The sequence below is a fragment of the Scyliorhinus canicula genome, chromosome 3, assembly GCF_902713615.1.
Source record: "Scyliorhinus canicula chromosome 3, sScyCan1.1, whole genome shotgun sequence".
Lineage (NCBI taxonomy): Eukaryota > Metazoa > Chordata > Chondrichthyes > Carcharhiniformes > Scyliorhinidae > Scyliorhinus > Scyliorhinus canicula.
In genome coordinates this window covers 229,917,356-229,940,347 of record NC_052148.1, presented here as the reverse complement: position 1 = coordinate 229,940,347, position 22,992 = coordinate 229,917,356, and the positions used below count along the sequence as shown (strand labels likewise).

Genomic DNA, 22,992 nt, shown 5'->3' with positions numbered 1-22,992 from the left:
CAGCAGCTGTGGGAAAAAAGGCCACTATGCCAGAGTGTGCCTCGCGAAAAGGGCCCCAGTTTCTAACTCCCCAGTAGAGAGAACAAATCGCTCCCAGCACCAGCGGGCCCGCAGGGCCCGAAACGCTGTGACCTACGCCATGACTCCGCCCCCTCCCGCCACGTGCAATCCATGGGGGCCGCCATCTTGGCAAACCCCCAGCATGCGGCCGGCCACGTGGATCTCATGGGGGCCGCCATCTACCACGCTGCTCACCATGTGCGATCCACGGGCCCCATCTGCATCTCCATGCTCAGATAGCTCATCAGAAGACGACGACTTCCCCCGTCATCACGCGGCCCGCAACTCAGCGCAGCGATCCTGCATCAAGCACGCCAGAACATACCGGCATCTACTCGACCGGACGCCTACTCGGAAGACTGCGACTTCCCCGGGCACCCATCACGCGGCCCGCATCTCAACGCGGTCACCCTAGATCAATCCCGCCCCAAGCACCTACGAAGTTCGATGGCGGAGGTCCAGATCAACGGGTACAACACGCCATGCCTCTTTGACTCTGGGAGCACCGAGAGATTCATACACCCAGAGTTGGTAAGACGCTGTTCGCTTCCTATTTTTCCTGCGAGCCAAACTATCGCCCTCGCTTCGGGCTCCCACTCAGTCCAAATCCAAGGACGCACCGTCGCTACGCTCACAATTCGAGGCGCTAGTTATTCGAAATTTAAACTTTATGTCCTGCCCGACCTCTGCGCGCCACTCTTATTAGGCCTAGATTTCCAGTGCAACCTCAAGAGCCTCACCCTCAGCGGGCCCCTGCCCCCACTCACTATCTGCAGCCTAGCCACGCTGCGCATCTCCCCCCCCTCCCCTATCTCACTCCAGATTGCAAACCAGTAGCTACCCGCAGCAGGCGATACAGCCTACAGGATAGGGTCTTTATCCGATCGGAGGTCTGACGGCTGCTCAGTGAGGGGATCATAGAGGCCAGTAATAGTCACTGGAGAGCTCAGGTGGTGATCATCAAGACCGGGGAAAAATTTTGCATGGTCGTCGACTATAGTCAGACCATAAATCGCTTTACGCTCCTAGACGCGTATCCCCTCCCCAGAATTGCAGACATGGTTAACCAGATCGCCCAATATCGGCTATTTTCCACGGTGGATCTGAAGTCTGCATACCACCAGCTCCCAATCCGCCCGGAGGACCGCCACTACACGGCATTCGAGGCCGATGGCTGCCTCTTCCATTTCCTCTGGGTTCCCTTCGGCGTCACTAACGGGGTTTCTGTGTTCCAACGAGCAATGGACCGAATGGTAGACCAGTACGAGCTGCGGGCCACGTTTCCATATCTGGACAATGTTACCATCTGCGGCTATGACCAGCAGGACCACGACGCCAACCTCCACCGTTTTCTCCAAACGGCACAGAAATTAAACCTCACTTATAACAAGGAGAAATGTGTTTTCCGCACAAACAGACTGGCCATCACGGCTACGTCGTGGAGAACGGAGTCCTGGGCCCAGACCCGGACCGTATACGCCCCCTCTTAGAACTCCCCCTCCCTCATTGCCCCAGGGTCCTCAAACGGTGCTTGGGGTTCTTTTCATACTACGCCTAGTGGGTCCCTCAATATGCGGACAAAGCCCGCCCACTCTTTCAGGCCACACGATTTCCCCTGTCAGCTGAGGCGCGCCAGGCCTTCAGCTGCATCAAGGAGGACATCGCCAAAGCAGCCATGCGGGCGGTGGATGAATCCACTCCCTTTCAGGTTGAGAGCGACGCCTCAGAGGTAGCTCTAGCAGCCACTTTAAATCAGGCAGGGAGGCCCGTTGCATTTTTCTCCCGTACCCGATCCGCTTCAGAACTCCGACACTCCTCAGTCGAGAAGGAAGCACAAGCCATCGCGGAGGCTGTTCGTCACTGGAGGCACTACCTCGCAGGTAGGAGGTTCACCCTCATCACCGACCAACGATCGGTTGCCTTTATGTTTGACAACTCGCAAAGGGGCAAAATAAAAAACGATAAAATCCTTTGGTGGAGGATCGAACTCTCCACCTATAGTTACGATATTAAATATCGACCGGGGAAGCTGAACGAGCCCTCGGATGCCCTATCCTGCGGGACATGCGCCAGCGCGATCAGCCGTCTGAAAGCCATCCACGATGACCTCTGCCATCCAGGGGTCACCCGGTTCGCCCACTACATCAGAGCCCGAAACCTGCCTTTCTCCAACGAGGAGGTAAAAGCGGTCACCAGGGACAGCCCGATCTGTGCGGAGTGCAAACCGCACTTCTATAGACCAGACAGGGCCTACCTGGTCAAGGCTTCTAGGCCCTTTGAACACCTTGCGATCGATTTCAAAGGGCCACTCCCCTCCACTAACAAGAACATTTATTTCCTCAACATCATAGACGAGTTCTCCCGATTCCCCTTCGCCATCCCATGCCCCGATATGACCTCCCACACAGTCATTAGGGCCCTCCATAGTGTCTTCACCCTGTTCGGTTTCCCCAGCTACGTGCACAGCGACCGGGCTTCGTCCTTTATGAGCGACGAGCTGCGTCAGTACCTGCTCGAAAAGGGCATCGCCTCGAGAGGACTACCAGCTACAACCCCAGGGGGAACGGGCAGGTGGAGAGGGAGAACGCGACGGTCTGGAAGACCGTCCTACTGACCCTCTGATCTAGAAAACTCCAAGACTCCCAATGGCAAGAAGTCCTCCCAGACACGCTCCACGCAATTAGATCACTCCTCTGTACAGCGACCAATCAAACCCCTCACGAGCGGCTCTTCATTTTTTCTAGGGGCACTACCACAGGGGTCTCACTTCCGGCGTGGCTGAGGACACCAGGTCCGGTTCTCCTGAGGAAGCACGTCAGGGCGCACAAAACCGACCCCCTTGTTGAAAAGGTGCGCCTCCTCCATTCCAACCCCCAGTATGCATTCGTGGAGGACACAGTATCCCTTCGGGACCTGGCACCCGCTGGATCCAGCCTCCCCTTATCCCCACTGCCGCCCCCTCGCGCCCCCGATCCCGCAAGCTCGCCCCACCTGTTCCATGCGCCAGCACCAGCCAGCCCCCAGTCGAGCCAGAGGTGTATGAAGTTTGGACGAGACCCGCCCCGGAGTCTGCCATCGTACCCCAGCTCTCAACACCCACCCAGCCACCGCAAGAGGCTGCAACCCCGGTGCTCCGCAGATCGCAACGAACAATTCGTCCACCGGACAGACTGACTCGCCATCGCCACCCCCCCCCCCCCCCCCGGGACTTGATTTTTTTCACAGGGGGTGAATGAGATTTACACGGTATTATAAGTTACCGATGTCACTCTGTTCCCATTGTATGTACCGATATTGTAAATGCAGTTGCACTATCTGACCACCAGGGGGAGTAGCTCTGGGAGTACTCGAGAGTTTGTACTTGGCTCCCCCCTAAACTCCTCCCCCTGGAGCTGCTGTATAAAGATCCGTGCCACAGAGCCAGCCGGCCAGTTCATCGAAAGTTCAACGGCGAACAGGCTGGCTCTGTTGTAAGTATATTAAAACCGCTATTCTAATCCTACAAGCACGTGTCCGTTGAATTGATGGTGCCATCACTTAGCCAACAGCATTATGTGTGTATCTTCACCACATTGCCTGCAGAGGTTCAAGGAAGATTCATTACCAACACTTCAAGGAAACTAGGAATGTGAAATAAATTCTGGCCCTAGCAGTACCTATAACTGAGAATGTTTTTTGGGGAAAAATTGCAATAACTCAAAAGTTACTTATCTGAGTAATACAGGATAGGAGCCCAGCCTAGGCTGTGCCTAGTCAAAAATATGCAAATTAAAATAAACATATTTGAAATAAACATACAAGGGGCAATTCTCCCAATTGGAGCCCAAGTGTTCGCTCCGTCGTAAACGCCGTCGCATTTCACGAAGACACGAACTGGGCCCGGGTACGACCTATTCTGTCCCCCACAGGGGGTCAGCACGGCGCTGGAGAGTTCACGTTGCTTCAGCCTCCTTTCCCGGTGCCAAATGGGCGCCGCGCCAACCTGCGTGGGGGACTTCATTAGCGCTCCGGCCCCGACTCAACATGGCGTCGGTGTTCAGGTGCCAGCCGCACGAGGAAGTAGAATCGGGGCATCGGGACGCGGTTGCGGCGATTCTCTGGCCCGGCGCAGGGCTCAGAGAATCGTTCACAAATATCTATATAGTATGTAACAGCCTTTTGCATTGCACCCTCCCCCCGCTCTAGCCTGCTCTTTAGTTTCTAAAAGAAATGCAATTTAACCCATTTTTCCTTAATACAGGAATGGTAGGATATTGGCACATGAAAGAAACACTAACCAAAGAACAGATATCTATATGAAATTAAGGCAAAATTATCGGAAATGTATCTTAAGAGAAAATTAGAAATAATTAGCTCATCACACCTGAAATATGAATAACTCTGGATACTCCAGAGTCTAAATCTTCTGCAGTTCCACCCTGTGGTGTAAAAGTTACGTTTAACGTTTGCTGTGGTGGCTTTGGAGGTATGTTCTTCTTTAAAATTTGAGCAAAACTAGGTTCTCCTGAACCCTTACGCCAAGCACTGTCACTGGACATTCTGAAACAAAAAAATACAGAACATAAATAGCATAAATAGTGCAAGGGCCCTTCCTGTTGATTCCATTATTTCCTATTTCTTTCACTTTGTCGTTATCGTTTTGGTCCATGAATCGTTAACAGAGCCCTGCCTTTAAGTGAAGCAGGGGAAGTGAAGAGTTGCAAATATGTTGTGAAGATTTAAGTTTTGAACAGAAGAACTCAGACTTTGTGGCAATTAACAGGGGCTGGTTTAGCACAGTGTGCTAAATAGCTGGCACGCAATGCAGAACAATGCCAGCAGCGCAAGTTCAATTCCCGTACCGGCCTCCCCGAACAGGCGCCGGAATGTGGCGGCTAGGGGCTTTTCACAGTAACTTCATTGAAGCCTACTTGTGACAATTAACGATTATTATCAACTGAAAAATTGAGAGATTTGGTTCAATTGACTGGTTGGTGAACAATGGATTGGCCAGGGACCGTATTCTGCCCGGCAACAGACAGTGATTGCATCCAGCCAGGTGGGGTTTTTAAGGAACCTGGCAGTAAGTTCCCGGATGCAGAGAGGAGAGGTTGTGTGTTACTCTCTCTCCCAAATGTTTCCTGCCTATTGTTTCTGAGTCTGTAGAGAAGTCTTGAGATCCTGATGAGTCTATGATGAAAACCATTACAGACTGAAAGCAAAAACATCATCCAACTGGAGGCCTAGACTGAAGAAAAATCGAACTGAAAGATGTCCACCTGAAACAGAGACTTTTATCCTATGGCTTTTAGTGCTATTTTGTACACCCCTGTGTTTGTCTGCTTTGTATGTGTGTAGAGGGTGGGTTGAGGGTTAGAAATTAGATAGTAGTTAACCAGTTGTATTTGTTGCATATTTAAATTATAGTTATTATTGATAAACATTAATGGTTTAAATTTACACACCTGGTGACTGTAGTTATCGGTCAGCCAAAGACCAAAGAAAGGGTATTTTTTAAATTAAGAGTCAAGTTCAACTGTGTTGCAACTCTGGGTCAAGTGGGGCTGGAACTGACAGTGCACTAGCCCAGGGCGTCATAACAATAGGAATGGATATCAACAGCACTTGCTGAAAAGTTTCTAAAGAGGAAGTGTAACGATCTCAGTTAATCTTTTACCTGGACGCGAAGATCCCAGAATGGAGCCCTACTTGAACCCTGGCCAACTTTTAATTTTTTTAAATAAAATATGGAGGAACAGGGTCACAGGACCAGTAATTTAACAAGGAAAAAAATTGGATGATACAATACGCTTTCACTTCCCCACTAATAATTATACACAGGTTTTAGGATGACAAAGTACATCTTAATCTACAATGGTCTCATTAACACAAAGTCCCTTTTTAAACACAAACAGGACTGTGGGCAAATACACACTCCGTTGAGTCCCAAGTCAATTTTTGTGGATGTCTCCTAGAATCACCCAGATGATTGTCACAAAGTTTCCAAACTCCACTCCCACAAACATGTTTTAAAATCTCCTCATAATTATTGTTTCCCTTAGGGGGTTTGCAGTCCGAAATCCAGACCAGATTTTCCACTTTTAAACAAAGATTACGCTCCACTCCAGTCCAGGATTTCAGACCAACTCTTTCAGAATTTCTTTGTCTTGACTGCTGTGCAAACTGCTCACAATTGCTTTAACTCTCAATTCCTAAACTGTATTAAAATGGCATCAAATATTTCATCTACCTCTAAAATCTGCTGTCCCATTTTAAATCTAGTTAGTGCAATTGTCTCTAACGCCAAACACTTTTCATTGAAATCTTCTGAACAATAGCTTAGTCTGGTCTCTTAATTTCAGGCTTCTTGGACATTTCTCTTGATCTCTGCACTGGTTTTCTTAACCATTACTCCATGGTGTGGCTTTTCTTCTGGCAAAGCTAAGAGAGATGTTCCTTCCAAACAATTGCTTGTATATAGCAGAGCTGCATTCTCGTTCATTACCTAACTTCAACTGCAATCAAATTAGCTAACTAAAATTTTAAAGCTTCTCTATCTTACAAGGCCCCAGTTGCTAAGCAACACTCACATACTTTGTGCCTTTCATTTATTCTTCACGCCATAGCCCTCTCTAAGCACAATAAAACACAGTTGCAACTGAACCAACCTCCACACATACAAACACCTTTGCCTGGCATGAATCTAACTATACGAATTGAACCCGCGCTGCTGGCATTGTTCTGCATTGCAAGCCCCTAACCTGCAGATACCCGAACTGACTACCCCTCAGCAGCTCTACCCTCTCCCTCAGCTCATCCTTCCTCCAAATATAAATCCCTCACCTTCACCAGCCTCAATTCCCTCCACCTCCTGTATACACTATCCATCTCCCCCCCCCCCCTCCCCCCTGGCTCAAACCCATGATTATCGCACAGCGGCGTTAGTACCGACATCCCTTCTATCCTAAAATGCCTCCTCAGCTGATTCCATATCTTCACCGTGGACTGCACCACTGGGATCCCCGAATACCTATTCGGAGCCATTGGCATTGCTGCCGTCACCGCAACCCTCAAACTAGACCCCTTACAAGATTCCTCTGTAGCAGGGTCCTCCCCACCCTCGGCACCTTCCCCGCCCATACAAAGTCCGAGATGATGTGTCCACTTTCCGAAATTAGGCCTTTGGTATAAAGATCGGGAGAGCCCGAAAGATAAACAAGAACTTTGGCAAAAATATTCATTTTTACCACTTGGACCCTCCCCGCCAACGTTAAGTGCAGTGTATCCCACCTCCTAAGATGCTCCCTATCCTCCTCCACCAGCTTCGTTAGGTTCCACTTGTGGAGCCCCGTCCATTCCCTCGCTAACTGAATTCCCAAATATCCAAATCTATCCCTCGTTCACATAAATGGCACCCCACCCAAATTAACCGGCTGTCCCAGCTCATTCACCGGGAATACCTCGCTTTTTCCTACATTCAGTTTGTACCAGAGGGCAGCAGAGCAGAGCTACTGATCAGCTGTTCTGGGGAAATTTGCATACGTGCAGTGCGGTCAGCCTAAGTTGAAGGTGAATCTGCGAAGGGGACCCGAGGAGTTTGAGTGAAGGCAATCATCCAGCAGAGGGCAGCAGAGCAGAGCTACTGATCAGCTGTTCTGGGGAAATTTGCATACGTGCAGTGCGGTCAGCCTAAGTTGAAGGTGGTTTGTGGAGAGGCTGTTGGCAAGTGACAGTTAAACCCGAAACACTTCGTGAGTGTTTCCCACCCTACCTCCTCCTCTAACCAACCCCCCCACCCCACGGTGGTTGGGAAGCGGGAGCAGGGGCCTGTCGTGAAGGTGAGTGAGTGCCTTTAAATTTGCTTACCTTTGAGCGGGAGCAGGGTTTGAGGTAATATCAGGTAAGCTCTTCCTTTCTTTTTCTTTTTCTTGTTATTTTTTAAATCTAGAGGTGATGTCAGGGAAGGCAGTACAATGCTCCTCCTGCAGAATGTTTGAGGTGAGGGACGCCGTCAGTGTCCCTGCTGATTTCATCTGTGGGAAGTGCACCCAACTCCAGCTCCTCAAAAACCGTGTTAGGGACCTGGAGCTTGAGCTGGATGAACTTCGGATCATTCGGGAGGCAGAGGGGGTCATAGATAGGAGCTTCAGGGAAATAGTTACACCAAAGACTGGAGATAGATGGGTAACTGTAAGAGGGACTGGGAAGAAGCAGTCAGTGCAGGGACCCCCTGCGGTCGTTCCCCTGAGTAACAAGTATACCGTTTTGGATACTTGTGGGGGGGACGACTTACCAGGGGTAAGCCATGGGGTACGGGCCTCTGGCACGGAGTCTGTCCCTGTTGCTCAGAAGGGAAGGGGGGAAAGGAGTAGAACATTAGTAATTGGGGACTCAATAGTCAGGGGCACAGATAGGAGATTTTGTGGGAGCGACAGAGACTCACGTTTGGTATGTTGCCTCCCAGGTGCAAGGGTACGTGATGTCTCGGATCGTGTTTTCCGGGTCCTTAAGGGGGAGGGGGAGCAGCCCCAAGTCGTAGTCCACATTGGCACTAACGACATAGGTAGGAAAGGGGACAAGGATGTCAGGCAGGCCTTTAGGGAGCTAGGATGGAAGCTCAGAGCTAGAACAAACAGAGTTGTTATCTCTGGGTTGTTGCCCGTGCCACGTGATAGTGAGATGAGGAATAGGGAGAGAGAGCAATTAAACACGTGGCTACAGGGATGGTGCAGGCGGGAGGGATTCAGATTTCTGGATAACTGGGGCTCTTTCTGGGGAAGGTGGGACCTCTATAGACAGGATGGTCTACATCTGAACCTGAGGGGCACCAATATCCTGGGGGGGAGATTTGTTAGTGCTCTTTGGGGGGGTTTAAACTAATTCAGCAGGGGCATGGGAACCTGGATTGTAGTTTTAGGGTACGGGAGATTGAGAGTATAGAGGTCAGGAGCACAGATTTGACTTCGCAGGAGGGTGCCAGTGTTCAGGTAGGTGGTTTGAAGTGTGTCTACTTCAATGCCAGGAGTATACGAAATAAGGTAGGGGAACTGGCAGCATGGGTTGGTACCTGGGACTTCGATGTTGTGGCCATTTCAGAGACATGGATAGAGCAGGGACAGGAATGGTTGTTGCAGGTTCCGGGGTTTAGGTGTTTTAGTAAGTTCAGAGAAGGGGGCAAAAGAGGGGGAGGTGTGGCGCTGCTAGTCAAGGACAGTATTACGGTGGCGGAAAGGATGCTAGATGGGGACTCTTCTTCTGAGGTAGTATGGGCTGAGGTTAGAAACAGGAAAGGAGAGGTCACCCTGTTGGGAGTTTTCTATAGGCCACCTAATAGTTCTAGGGATGTAGAGGAAAGGATGGCGAAGATGATTCTGGAAAAGAGCGAAAGTAACAGGGTAGTTGTTATGGGAGACTTTAACTTTCCAAATATTGACTGGAAAAGATATAGTTCGAGTACGTTAGATGGGTCATTCTTTGTACAATGTGTGCAGGAGGGTTTCCTGACACAATATGTTGACAGGCCAACAAGAGGCGAGGCCACATTGGATTTGGTTTTGGGTAATGAACCAGGCCAGGTGTTAGATCTGGAGGTAGGTGAGCACTTTGGAAACAGTGACCACAATTCGGTGACCTTTACGTTAGTGATGGAAAGGGATAAGTATACCCCGCAGGGCAAGAGTTATAGCTGGGGGAAGGGCAATTATGATGCCATTAGACATGACTTAGGATGTGTTGGTTGGAGAAGTAGGCTGCAAGGGTTGGGCACACTGGATATGTGGAGTTTGTTCAAGGAACAGCTATTGCATGTTCTTGATAAGTACGTACCAGTCAGGCAGGGAGGAAGGGGTCGAGCGAGGGAACCGTGGTTTACCAAAGAAGTGGAATCTCTTGTTAAGAGGAAGAAGGAGGCCTATGTAAAGATGAGGCGTGAAGTTTCAGTTGGGGCGCTTGATATTTACAAGGAAGCGAGGAAGGATCTAAAGAGAGAGCTGAGACGAGCAAGGAGGGGACATGAGAAGTCTTTGGCAGGTAGGATCAAGGAAAACCCAAAAGCTTTCTATAGGTATGTCAGGAATAAAAGAATGACTAGGGTAAGAGTAGGGCCAGTCAAGGACAGTGGTGGGAAGTTGTGTGTGGAGGCTGAGGAGATAAGCGAGATACTAAATGAATACTTTTCGTCAGTATTCACTCAAGAAAAAGATAATATTGTGGAGGAGAATGCTGAGACCCAGGCTATTAGAATAGATGGCATTGAGGTGCGTAGGGAAGAAGTGTTGGCAATTCTGGACAAGGTGAAAATAGATAAGTCCCCGGGGCCGGATGGGATTTATCCTAGGATTCTCTGGGAAGCCAGGGAAGAAATTGCTGAGCCTTTGGCTTTGATTTTTAGGTCATCATTGGCTACAGGAATAGTGCCAGAGGACTGGAGGATAGCAAATGTGGTCCCTTTGTTCAAGAAGGGGAGTAGAGATAACCCCGGTAACTATAGGCCGGTGAGCCTAACGTCTGTGGTGGGTAAAGTCTTGGAGAGGATTATAAAAGATACGATTTATAATCATCTAGATAGGAATAATATGATTAGGGACAGTCAGCATGGTTTTGTGAAGGGTAGGTCATGCCTCACAAACCTTATCGAGTTCTTTGAGAAGGTGACTGAACAGGTAGACGAGGGTAGAGCAGTTGATGTGGTGTATATGGATTTCAGTAAAGCGTTTGATAAGGTTCCCCACGGTCGTCTATTGCAGAAAATACGGAGGCTGGGGATTGAGGGTGATTTAGAGATGTGGATCAGAAATTGGCTAATTGAAAGAAGACAGAGAGTGGTAGTTGATGGGAAATGTTCAGAATGGAGTTCAGTTACGAGTGGCGTACCACAAGGATCTGTTCTGGGGCCGTTGCTGTTTGTCATTTTTATAAATGACCTAGAGGAGGGCGCAGAAGGATGGGTGAGTAAATTTGCAGACGACACTAAAGTCGGTGGAGTTGTAGACAGTGCGGAAGGATGTTGCAGGTTACAGAGGGACATAGATAGGCTGCAGAGCTGGGCTGAGAGGTGGCAAATGGAGTTTAATGTGGAGAAGTGTGAGGTGATTCACTTTGGAAAGAATAACAGAAATGCGGAATATTTGGCTAATGGTAAAATTCTTGGTAGTGTGGATGAGCAGAGGGATCTCGGTGTCCATGTACATAGATCCCTGAAAGTTGCCACCCAGGTTGATAGGGTTGTGAAGAAGGCCTATGGTGTGTTGGCCTTTATTGGTAGAGGGATTGAGTTCCGGAGCCATGAGGTCATGTTGCAGTTGTACAAAACTCTAGTACGGCCGCATTTGGAGTATTGCGTACAGTTCTGGTCGCCTCATTATAGGAAGGACGTGGAAGCTTTGGAACGGGTGCAGAGGAGATTTACCAGGATGTTGCCTGGTATGGAGGGAAAATCTTATGAGGAAAGGCTGATGGACTTGAGGTTGTTTTCGTTAGAGAGAAGAAGGTTAAGAGGTGACTTAATAGAGGCATACAAAATGATCAGAGGGTTAGATAGGGTGGACAGCGAGAGCCTTCTCCCGCGGATGGAGGTGGCTAGCACGAGGGGACATAGCCTTAAATTGAGGGGTAATAGATATAGGACAGAGGTCAGAGGTGGGTTTTTTACGCAAAGAGTGGTGAGGCCGTGGAATGCCCTACCTGCAACAGTAGTGAACTCGCCAACATTGAGGGCATTTAAAAATTTATTGGATAAGCATATGGATGATAAGGGCATAGTGTAGGTTAGATGGCCTTTAGTTTTTTCCATGTCGGTGCAACATCGAGGGCCGAAGGGCCTGTACTGCACTGTATCGTTCTATGTTCTATGTTCTACCCCGAGAACCTTCCAAACCTCCCCAGTAGGCCCATAATCCTTCCCATACTCTCCCAACGGATGAAACATACAGCAAGAGGTCATCGACATAGAGCAACATTCGATGCTCCCTCTGCCTCCTCATAATTCCCCGCCATTCCACCGACCCCCTGAGAGCCATCGGCAACGGCTCCATGGCCAGCGCAAACAGCAACGGCGACAGTGGGCACGCTTGCCTCGTACCCCTGTGAAAGTCAAAGCTGCGTGAGCTCATATTATTCGGACTCACCCTCGCCCTTGCTGTCACATACAGCAACCGCACCTATGCCACATATCTCGGCCGAAACCCAAACTTCGAACAAGTACCACCCGATCAAATGCCTTCTCAGGGTCCATGGACACCACCACCTCCGGTACCAGAGCTTCCGACGGATTCATCACCACATTCAACAGCTGTCTTATAATACTCACAAGCTGCCTGCCCTTCACAAAGCCGGTTTGATCTTCTGCAACCACCCCGGGGACACAGTCCTCCATCCTCCCCACCAACAACTTAGCCAATACTTTCACATCCGTGTTCAATAGTGATATGATGGAATTCTGGACACTCCTCATGCCATGTCTGCTAATAGGAAAGATCCGTGAGATTTATTCCATGCTGCTTGCTGAGAACTCGGTCTGGCATAATCAGACAAAGGCAGCATTCCTCAGTGCCTACGGATTTATACCAGAGCCATACTCTGGAACAGTTAGGGCGCGATTTAACTAAATGGGAACAAAGTCACATAGTGAGCACAATTAGCGAGAGTGGCCGTGACCTGTCCAATCTTGGCTCCTGAACCAAGTTCCAGTCCCCCCCCCCACTATCAGTTTGTCTGTGTCCAAGTCGGGGATGGACCCACACACCTTCGTAAATCTCACATCGTCCCAATTGGGACTATATGTACTTACCAGCGCCACTAGCCTCCCCTCCAGCGCCCCTGTCACAATAACATTTCTACCCCCCTGATCTGCAACCACCTTCTCCATCTGGAACTGTACTCTTTTGCTTACCATTACCGTTACCCCTAGAGCCCGTCCGTCAAATCTAGAGTGAAACACCTGACTAATCCAACCCTTTTTAAGTTTGGTCCTTCACCTTCAAGTGAGTCTCCTGCAACATTGCTGCATAGGCCTTCAAACTTTTATGATGCACAAGCACCCGTGATCTCTTGGCTGGACTTCCTAATCCCCTCATGTTCCACTTGACTATCCTAACTGGGGGGGGCCTCTCACCCTCACCCCCCCCCCCTTCTTATCCACCATCATTATATCACTGGACCCTGCCCCATAAGCCTGATCCGCCTCTACCCATTATTAACATCAAACCCCCTCCCCCAGAATCCTCTCCTGCACTTCCTCTCGAAAAAACCTCTCCCAGTATTGATCCCTTCCCCCCCCTCCCGTCAAGTAATGGGTTAAGAGACATTGCAATTAGTTGTCTCATTTATGTTAAGTGTTCAATGATTGTCTCATTTATGTTAAGTGTTCAATGATTGACACTGATATGTAAAGGGGCTTCAGGTGGCCTCTGATTCTAGTGATGTGTAGAGTCTTGTACAGAGTCTGTTGGGAGAAATAAAGGTGTGTTGGTGAAAAGGGAATAGGACTTTTGTCTCTTCATACTGAGGGTTTGGCTCAAGTTAGAATCAGAGCATGATGGGAAATGGAATGAAGTTTGGTCAAGTTAAATCAGAGCTCGATGGGTAATGGAATGTCAAGGTTTATTTACCAGCTTTGTGAAGTGAATTGTTCCTGTGAGAACGCGTTGTCACGACCTTGACAGTCTGTGAGAATCTGTGGTGGGAACGAAACACAGCCGGGGGAAGATTCACTCCTTAGGACTTTTTGATAAACAATTACTATGCTATGAAACTAACTGTATTACTAATCATGGGAAGAAAATAATTAGTTAAGGAGAGGCGTAATGGGCTAATTGTATCACTAATGATTGAAAGGTGTGATGGATTTTGTAAGAATATATAGTCAACTGTAACTGAGAGAAATTGGCATTTTCACTTGCTGTAACTCTGAGTCACAGCTGTGCTACAGCCCCGCGGTAAATAAACGGTTCTTTTAAGTTATCTGGTGTTCGACTGATGATTACATCTGGACTGCAAAATTTTATATCATCATTTGGTGGAGAATGCGGGCATCTCTAGTGCGTCGACAGAAGCAGACAGTGTAAGCAGCAGATCGCCTCCGGATGCATAGGGGAAAATAGGGCCCCCAATTGTGAGTATTTTTTCACTTTGGTTTTTCACCTTCGCTGTCCCGGTCACGAGCTTGTCCTACTGCCTGCTGCTGGAGACGTCCCTACGAGATTCAGGTCAGTCCAGCGAACCCCAGAAATTCTAAAAGTTGGGTTGGAGTCCCTGAGGATAGAATTCCTCAAAAGAGCTGGGTTAGAGTCCCTAAGATTTAGTTAAAGAATGTAAAGAGACATCGATGCAACATGGTCCTTGTTATTACCTATAACATTCACGATAAAAGGTTCCCGTTAACTTTATAAGGCGGGTGACATAGAATCTTTACGGTGTCACCTTCAAGCTGTTGATTGGTTTGTATGGAGCGCGATAACTCGGTGATTTAAATTATAATCTCCTGCAGATGCGGATAAGTCTGCTTGACAACACAAACAGGGTAAAAAGCGTGCGGACCCTGACATAAAACATCACACACGTAATCTCCTTAATCAATTGGAAATCAGGGCAGAATAACCCTGTAATAAATTCAAAATTGGATTAGTGATCTAGGATCGCTATTAAAATTGTAATCAGAAGGACCATCTGGCATCAGATAAGGGAGTGTGGCCCCTACAAGAGGTTTCGGCATCATCATGATCCTTGCCTTTGTCTAAAAGTGCCCCTGTGATAAGAGGCTTTAAAAGGGTGCGCGATCAACCCTAAGGTAACAACATAACAAGGACGTCATAACCTTGTAGTTAGATAGGCTTGCAGGCACGAGTGAGCCTGCCTAAATCGGCCAATAGGGTAGGATAACTCTGTTTAAATTCATAATTGAATAGGTGGTCCAGGACCATTTCGCCAAATGAACGATAATCGCAAGGATCATTAACTGCCAATAGATACAACCTCTGATAGTGGAAGCGCGCTTCAAACCTTGTGTGAACAATATCTGGAATATTCCAAGAAACTGAGACAATTGTCAGGAGAATTTCATGAAAATTTAGGAGAAGAAAAATGGCCACCGGGGGGAAACTAATGCAATAAAATTGGGTATAAAATTAATAGTTAAAACAACCAAGGTCGACTTCCGGTTGCGGCTATGCGGAGCTAAGCTGCACGTTCGGCAGCTCCCGCTATTTAGGGACTTTTGGGCCGTTTCGAGGGCCCCAAACGGCGCTGTTTCTACGCATCCCGGTGGGGGAAGGTGCCTGGAAGAACTTGTCCCACACTATATGGTGCTCACCCGGAGTGGGAAGAAGAAAAAGGCTGCAGTAACTCCCCCAAAAAAACGGGGGAAGAAAAACAAAATGGCGGCCGGCACTCCTGCTATTTAGGGACTTTTGGGCCATTTTGAGGGCCCCAAACGGCGCTGTTTCTACGCATCCTGGTGGGGGAAGGTGCCTGGAAGAACTTGCCCCACATTATATGGTGAAAAAGACTGCAGTAACGCCCCCCCAAAAAACGGGAGAAAAAAACAAAATGGCGGCCGGCGCTCCTGCTATTTAAGGACTTTTGGGCCGTTTTGAGGGCCCCAAACAGTGCTGTTGCTACGTATCCCGGTGGGGGAAGGTGCCTGGAAGAACTTGCCCCACACTATATGGTGAAAAAGGCTGCAGTAACGCCCCAAAAAAAATGGCAGCCGGCGCAACACCCGAGGACTGGTGGAAGTGGGCGCAGGAGCAACAGGCCTCGCTCCTACGTTGTTTTGCTGAGCTGAAGGCTGAGCTGCTGGACTCCATGAATGCAACTAAGGCCAAGCTGCTTGGGACCCAGGCGGCACAGGAGGAGTCTATTCGGGAGTTGCAGCGGCAGGCCGTTGAAAGAGGGGAGGAGGCCATGGTCCTCGTTGGGAAAGTGGAGTTGCACGAGGCACTTCATAAAAAGTGGCAGGACCGCTCGGAGGAGCTGGACGTTCGCACAAGGCGAAAGAATCTGAGGATCCTGGGCCTGGCGGAGGGGTCGGATCACCCGACGTATGTGACCACGATGTTGAGCTCGTTGATGGGAGCGGGGTCCTTCCATTTGCCCCTGGAGCTCGAGGGAGCGCACAGAGTGATGGCCAGGAGGCCCAAGGCAGGTGAGCCCCCGAGAGCGGTGCTGGTGCGGTTCCACCGATTCAGTGACCGGGAGGGTGTGCTGCGCTGGGCCAAGAAAGAGAGGAGCAGTAAATGGGAGAATTCGGTAGTGAGGATCTACCAGGACTGGAGTGCGGAGGTGGCTAAGCGGCGGGCCGGGTTCAACCGGACGAAGGCGGTGCTTCATGCTAAGCAGGTCAGGTTTGGAATGCTGCAGCCTGCGCGCCTGTGGGTGACATACAAGGACCGGCACCATTACTTCGAGTCCCCGGAGGAGGCGTGGGCCTTTGTACAGGCGGAGAAGCTGGACTCGAACTAGGGCCTGGGGACATACTTTGGCCGCAGTTGTTTCCACTGTGGCTGTTTTGTTCCAACTGTTTCAACTTCGACATATGTGTTATGTATGCTGGTTCTCTGTTTGCTCTGGTTACGGGTGGGTTTGTTTGTTGGGCATGATTGTGGGTTAGGTTGGGAGTGTTGGGGGTTTGTGTTCTATATGTTCTCTTCTGTACGGGGCTGGGGATTGAGGGGAAACTGGATTTTGAGGAGCTGCGTCAGAAGGGTGAGGGCAGCACGGTGGCCTAGTGGTTAGCACAACCGCCTCACGGCGCTGAGGTCCCAGGTTCGATCCCGGCTCTGGGTCACTGTCCGTGTGGAGTTTGCACGTTCTCCCAGTGTCTGCGTGGGTTTCGCCCCCACAACCCAAAAATGTGCAGAGTAGGTGGATTGGCCACGCTAAAATTGCCCCTTAATTGGAAAAAATAATTGGCTAATCTAAAATTTAAAAAAAAAGAAGGGTGGGGTGTGGCAGTGTGAAAGCGCGGGCTTTCCTCTGGTTTCCCGCGCTGCGGGGCAGGGGGTGGAGCTTGCGGTGGGGGCGGGGCCTCTATGGGTCTTTTTTCCCGCGCTGCAGCAATGCCAAGGAGGTGTGGCAAGAGGGGGATGACCCCAAGCCGGGAGGGGATAGGTTTTGGCGGGAGCTGCCGGGGTCAGCAGAAGTCAGCTGACTCACGGAAGTACCATGGAGGGTGCGTCGCGGCTAGGAGGGATCCTAGCCTGGGGGGGGGGGGGGGGGGGGGGGGGATACCGGGTTGCTGCTGGAACGAATAGGAAGGAGCTGATGGGGAAGAGCAGAAGCGATATCGCCATGGGGAACGGGTCGAGCGGGGTGTGCTGGCCTGGGGCGAACATCTGCCAAGCTATGGCTAGTCGGCGGGGGAGGGGGGCGGGTTGCCCTCTGATCCGGCTGATTACCTGGAACGTGAGGGGGCTGAACGGGCCGGGTAAGAGAACCAGGGTGTTCTCCCATTTAAGGGGGTTGAAGGCGGACGTGGCTATGCTCCAGGAGACCCACCTGAAGGTGGCGGACCAGGTCCGTCTGAGGAAGGGGTGGGTGGGGCAGGTTTATCATTCAGGATTGGATGCGAAGAACCGGGGGGTGGCGATTCTAGTGGGGAAGAGGGTGGCGTTTGAGGCGGCTGAGGTGGTGTCGGACAAGGAGGGCAGATACATCATAAGAACATAAGAACTAGGAGCAGGAGTAGGCCATCTGGCCCCTCGAGCCTGCTCCGCCATTCAATTAGATCATGGCTGATCTTTTGTGGACTCAGCTCCACTTTCCGGCCGAACACCATAACCCTTAATCCCTTTATTCTTCAAAAAACTATCTATCTTTACCTTAAAAACATGTAATGAAGGAGCCTCAACTGCTTCACTGGGCAAGGAATTCCATAGATTCACAACCCTTTGGGTGAAGAAGTTCCTCCTAAACTCAGTCCTAAATCTACTTCCCCTTATTTTGAGGCTATGTCCCCTAGTTCTGCTGTCACCCGCCAGTGGAAACAACCTGCCCGCATCTATCCTATCTATTCCCTTCATAATTTTAAATGTTTCTATAAGATCCCCCCTCATCCTTCTAAATTCCAACGAGTACAGTCCCAGTCTACTCAACCTCTCCTCATAATCCAACCCCTTCAGCTCTGGGATTAACCTAGTGAATCTCCTCTGCACACCCTCCAGCGCCAGTACGTCCTTTCTCAAGGAGACCAAAACTGAACACAATACTCCAGGTGTGGCCGCACTAACACCTTATACAATTGCAACATAACCTCCCTAGTCTTAAACTCCATCCCTCTAGCAATGAAGGACAAAATTCCATTTGCCTTCTTAATCACCTGTTGCACTTGTAAACCAACCTTCTGTGACTCATGCACTAGCACACCCAAGTCTCTCTGAACAGCGGCATGCTTTAATATTTTATCGTTTAAATAATAATCCCGTTTGCTGTTATTCCTACCAAAATGGATAACCTCACATTTGTCAACATTATATTCCATCTGCCAAACCCTAGCCCATTCACTTAACCTATCCAAATCCCTCTGCAGACTTCCAGTATCCTCTGCACTTTTCGCTTTACCACTCATCTTAGTGTCATCTGCAAACTTGGACACATTGCCCTTGGTCCCCAACTCCAAATCATCAATGTAAATTGTGAACAATTGTGGGCCCAACACGGATCCCTGAGGGACACCACTAGCTACTGATTGCCAACCAGAGAAACACCCATTTATCCCAACTCTTTGCTTTCTATTAATTAACCAATCCTCTATCCATGCCACTACTTTACCCTTAATGCCATGCATCTTTATCTTATGCAGCAACCTTTTGTGTGGCACCTTGTCAAAGGCTTTCTGGAAATCCAGATATACCACATCCATCGGCTCCCCGTTATCTACTGCACTGGTAATGTCCTCAAAAAAGTCCACTAAATTAGTTAGGCATGACCTGCCTTTTACGAACTCATGCTGCGTCTGCCCAATGGGACAATTTCTATCCAGATGCCTCGCAATTTCTTCCTTGATGATAGATTCCAGCATCTTCCCTATTACCGAAGTTAAGCTCACTGGCCTATAATTTCCTGCTTTCTGCCTACCTCCTTTTTTAAACAGTGGCGTCACGTTTGCTAATTTCCAATCCACCGGGTCCACCCCAGAGTCTAGTGAATTTCGGTAAATTATCACTAGTGCATCTGCAATTTCCCTAGCCATCTCTTTTAGCACTCTGGGATGCATTCCATCAGGGCCAGGAGACTTGTCTACCTTTAGCCCCATTAGCTTGCCCATCACTCCCTCCTTAGTGATAACAATCCTCTCAAGGTCCTCACCTGTCATAGCCTCATTTCTATCAGTCGCTGGCATGTTATTTGTGTCTTCCACTGTGAAGACCGACCCAAAAAACCTGTTCAGTTCCTCAGCCATTTCCTCATTTCCCATTATTAAAACTCCCTTCTCATCCTCTAAAGGACCAATATTTACCCTAGCCACTCTTTTTTGTCTTATATATTTGTAAAAACATTTACTGTCTGTTTTTATATTCTGAGCAAGTTTACTCTCATACTCTATCTTACTCTTCTTTATAGCTTTTTTAGTAGCTTTCTGTTGTCCCCTAAAGATTTCCCAGTCCTCTAATCTCCCAGCAATCTTTGCCACTTTATATGCTTTTTCCTTCAATTTGATACTCTCCCTTATTTCCTTAGATATCCACGGTCGATTTTCCCTCTTTCTTCCGTCCTTCCTTTTTGTTGGTATAAACCTTTGCTGAGCACTGTGAAAAATCGCTTGGAAGGTTCTCCACTGTTCCTCAACTGTTCCACCATAAAGTCTTAGCTCCCAGTCTACCTTGGCTAGTTCTTCTCTCAGCCCCTTGTAATCTCCTTTGTTTAAACACAAAACGCTAGTATTTGATTTTACTTTCTCACCCTCCATCTGTATTTTAAATTCCACCATATTGTGATCGCTCCTTCCGAGAGGATCCCTAACTATGAGATCATGAATCAATCCTGTCTCATTACACAGGACAAGATCTAGGACCGCTTGTTCCCTCGTAGGTTCCATTACATACTGTTCTAGGAAACTATCGCGGATACATTCTATAAACTCCTCCTCACGGTTGCCTTGACCGACCTGGTTAAACCAATCGACATGCAGATTAAAATCCCCCATGATAACTGCTGTACCATTTCTACATGCATCAGTTATTTCTTTGTTTATTGCCTGCCCCACCATCTCGTTACTATTTGGTGGCCGATAGACTACTCCTATCAGTGACTTTTTCGCCTTACTATTCCTGATTTCCACCCAAATGGATTCAACCTTATCCTCCATAGCACCAATGTCATCCCTTACTATTGCCCGGATGTCATCCTTAAATAACAGAGCAACACCACCTCCCTTACCATCCACTCTGTCCTTCCGAATAGTTTGATACCCTCGGATATTTAACTCCCAGTTGTGACCATCCTTTAACCATGTTTCAGTAATGGCCACTAAATCATAATCATTTACGTTGATTTGTGCCACCAACTCATTTACTTTATTCCGAATACTACGAGCATTCAGGTAAAGTACACTTATGTTGGTTTTTTTACCTCTGTTTTGAATCTTAACATCTCCAGTTTTATTCCTTTTGTTATTACTGGGCCTATTCACTGTGCTCCCCTCAGTCACTGTACCTTGTACTGTCACCCTTATGGATTTCTGACTATGTCTTCTCTGCCTTGCACTTTTCCCCTTACTTCCTTTTGTTTCTGTCCCTGTTTTACTACCTTCCAACTTCCTGCATTGGTTCCCATCCCCCTGCCACATTAGTTTAAACCCTCCCCAACAGCTCTAGAAAACACCCCCCCTAGGACATCGGATCCAGTCCTGCCCAAGTGCAGACCGTCCGGTTTGTACTGGTCCCACTTCCCCCAGAACCGGTCCCAATGCCCCAGGAATTTGAATCCCTCCCTCTTGCACCATCTCTCGAGCCACGCATTCATCCTATCTATCCTGACATTCCTACTCTGACTAGCTCGTGGCACTGGTAGCAATCCTGAGATTACTACCTTTGAGGTCCTACTTTTTAGTTTAACTCCTAACTCCCTGAATTCCGCTTGTCGGACCTCATCCCGTTTTTTTACCTATATCGTTGGTGCCTATGTGCACCACAACAGCTGGCTGTTCACCCTACCCCCCAAGAATGTCCTGCAGCCGCTCCGAGACATCCTTGACCCTTGCACCAGGAAGGCAACATACCATCCTGGAGTCTCGATTGCATCCACAGAACCGCCTGTCTATTCCCCTTACGATCGAGTCCCCTATCACTATAGCCCTGCCATTTTTCTTCCTGCCCTGCTGCGCAGCAGAGCCAGCCACGGTGCCATGAACCTGGATGCTGCTGCCTTCCCCTGGTGAGCCATCTCCCTCAACAGTATCCAAAACGGTATATCTGTTTTGCAGGGAGATGACCGCAGGGGACACCTGCCCTGCCTTCCTACTCTTGCTCTTTCTTTTGGTCACCCATTTTCTATCTCCCTCAGTAACCTTCACCTGCGGTGTGACCAACTCGCTAAACGTGCTATCCACGACCTCCTCAGCATCGCGGATGCTCCAAAGTGAGTCCATCCGCAGCTCCAGAGCCGTCAAGCGGTCTAACAAGAGCTGCAACTGAACACACTTCTTGCACGTGAAGGAGCCAGGGACAGTGGGACTCATGGTGAGGGGTAGGCTGCAGGGAGAGGTGGTGGTGCTGGTGAACGTATATGCCCCGAATTGGGATGATGCTGGCTTCATGAGGCGATTGTTGGGCCGCATCCCGGACCTGGAGGCAGGGGGCCTGATCATGGGGGGACATTTGGATGTGTGCTGGATCCCACACTGGACCGGTCCAGTTCAAGGACGGGTAGGAGACCGGCGGCGGCCAAAGTGCTGAGGGGATACATGGACCAGATGGGAGGGGCGGATCCCTGGAGGTTTGGGAGACCGAGAGCACGGGAGTATTCCCTTTTCTCTCACGTCCATAGGGTTTATTCCCGGATAGACTTTTTTGTCCTGAGCAGGGGATTGATCCCGAGGGTGCAGGATGCCGAGTATTCGGCCATAGCGATTTCGGACCATGCCCCGCACTGGGTTGATCTGGAGATGGGGGAGGCACGGGACCAGCGCCCGCTCTGGCGCCTGGATGTGGGGATGCTGGCGGAGGAGGAGGTGTGTAAGAGGGTTCGAAGAAGCATTGAGGGGTATCTGGATACCAACGATACGGGGGAGGTCCAGGTGGGGATGGTCTGGGAGGCTCTGAAAGCAGTGATCCGGGGGGAGCTGATCTCCATCCGGGCCCACAGGGAAAGGAGGGAGAGGAAGGAGAGGGAGAGGCTGGTGGGTGAGCTTCTGGAGGTGGACAGGAGATATGCGGAGGCACCGGAGGAAGGGTTGCTGGGAGAACGGCACAGGTTGCAGGCCAATTTTGACTTGTTGACCACCAGAAAGGCGGAGACACAGTGGAGGAGGGCGCAGGGCGCGGTATATGAGTATGGAGAGAAGGCGAGCAGGATGTTGGCGCATCAGCTCCGTAGGCGAGATGCGGCTAGGGAAATTGGGGGAGTGAAGGATGGGGGTGGAAATGTAGTGCAGAAGGGGACAGAAGTAAACGGGGTCTTTAGGGACTTCTACGAGGGATTGTACCGGTCGGAACCTCCGAGGGGGAGAGAGGGGATGGAGAGCTTCATGAACAGGCTATGTTTCCCAAGGGTTCAAGAGAGGCTGGTAGAGGGGCTGGGGGCGCCGATAGAGTTGGAGGAGCTAGTCAGGGGGATCGGGCAAATGCAGTCAGGTAAGGCCCCGGGGCCGGACGGGTTCCCGGCAGAATTTTACAAAAATATGTGGACCTGGTGGGTCCCCTGCTGGTGCGAACTTTCAATGAGGCGTGGGAGGGGGGGGCTTTGCCCCCGACGATGTCGCGGGCACTGATCTCTTTGATCCTAAAACGGGATAAGGAC

General features: G+C 49.6%; 1 protein-coding gene across 5 annotated transcripts in view; it reads right to left on the bottom strand.

Moving 5' to 3' along the window:
• Window positions 1–22,992, bottom strand: part of LOC119963358 (adenosine deaminase domain-containing protein 1-like) — a 141,273-nt gene that overhangs the window by 109,389 nt on the left and 8,892 nt on the right. For 4 of the 5 annotated variants that reach the window (XM_038792384.1, XM_038792387.1, XM_038792383.1 and 1 more), the window contains exon 2: window positions 4,424–4,599. In XM_038792384.1, the coding sequence (XP_038648312.1) occupies window positions 4,424–4,598 (175 nt within the window). In that variant the 5' untranslated portion in view covers window position 4,599. Of the gene's footprint in view, window positions 1–4,423; window positions 4,600–13,646; window positions 13,693–22,992 lie in introns of those variants that run through there. The other variant, XM_038792385.1, reaches the window with a different exon arrangement.